The sequence below is a fragment of the Lipotes vexillifer genome, unplaced genomic scaffold, assembly GCF_000442215.2.
Source record: "Lipotes vexillifer unplaced genomic scaffold, Lipotes_vexillifer_v1.1 scaffold961, whole genome shotgun sequence".
Classification (NCBI taxonomy): domain Eukaryota; kingdom Metazoa; phylum Chordata; class Mammalia; order Artiodactyla; family Lipotidae; genus Lipotes; species Lipotes vexillifer.
Genome location: NW_006776468.1, coordinates 556477 through 557024, shown reverse-complemented (window position 1 = coordinate 557024; position 548 = coordinate 556477). Strand labels below are relative to the sequence as shown.

Here is a 548-nt window from a genome sequence, read left to right as displayed (position 1 = left end):
CCGCGGCGCCGCAGCTGGGCGCTTGCGCGGGGCGCGTGGCCGTGGCCAGGGTCTCCGCCGCAGCCGGTGCAGCCGCCGCTGCCGCCGCTGCCTCCGCCTCAGTCAGTCAGTCAGTCCCCAGCAATGGCGGAAGGAGGTGAGCGAGAGGAGCTGCTCTCGCCACCGCCGGTATCTCCGGCCAAACGCCTGTGCTCGTGGCCCAGTCCGCAGGCTCACCACCCTCGCGGTTCGCCCGGGGCGGCCGGCGGAGGGGTGGGGGGCGTCGGCGGCAGCTGCCTGCCCCTAGGGGCCCGCCCCCACCTGCAGCCCGAGTCCTTGCTGGACTGTGCCGCCAAGACGGTTGCGGAAAAGTGGGCGTACGAGCGGGTGGAGGAGCGCTTCGAGCGGATCCCGGAGCCCGTGCAGCGCCGCATCGTCTACTGGTCCTTTCCGCGGAATGAGCGGGAGATCTGCATGTACTCCAGCTTCCAGTACCGCGGCGGCCCTGGCGCCGGCTCGGCTGGCGGCGCCGCGGGGGCTTCGCCGGCCGAGGAGGGGCCGCCGCCACC

The 548-nt window shown here is 74.5% G+C and overlaps 1 protein-coding gene across 1 annotated transcript in view; it reads left to right on the top strand.

Annotated features, from left to right (window-relative positions):
• Positions 1-6: 6 nt before the first annotated feature.
• ZSWIM5 (zinc finger SWIM-type containing 5) overlaps positions 7-548 on the top strand; it is a 264541-nt gene continuing 263999 nt past the window's right edge. The window contains exon 1 of the mRNA XM_007450379.1: positions 7-548. Coding sequence (XP_007450441.1) covers positions 124-548 — 425 coding nt within the window. The 5' untranslated portion in view covers positions 7-123.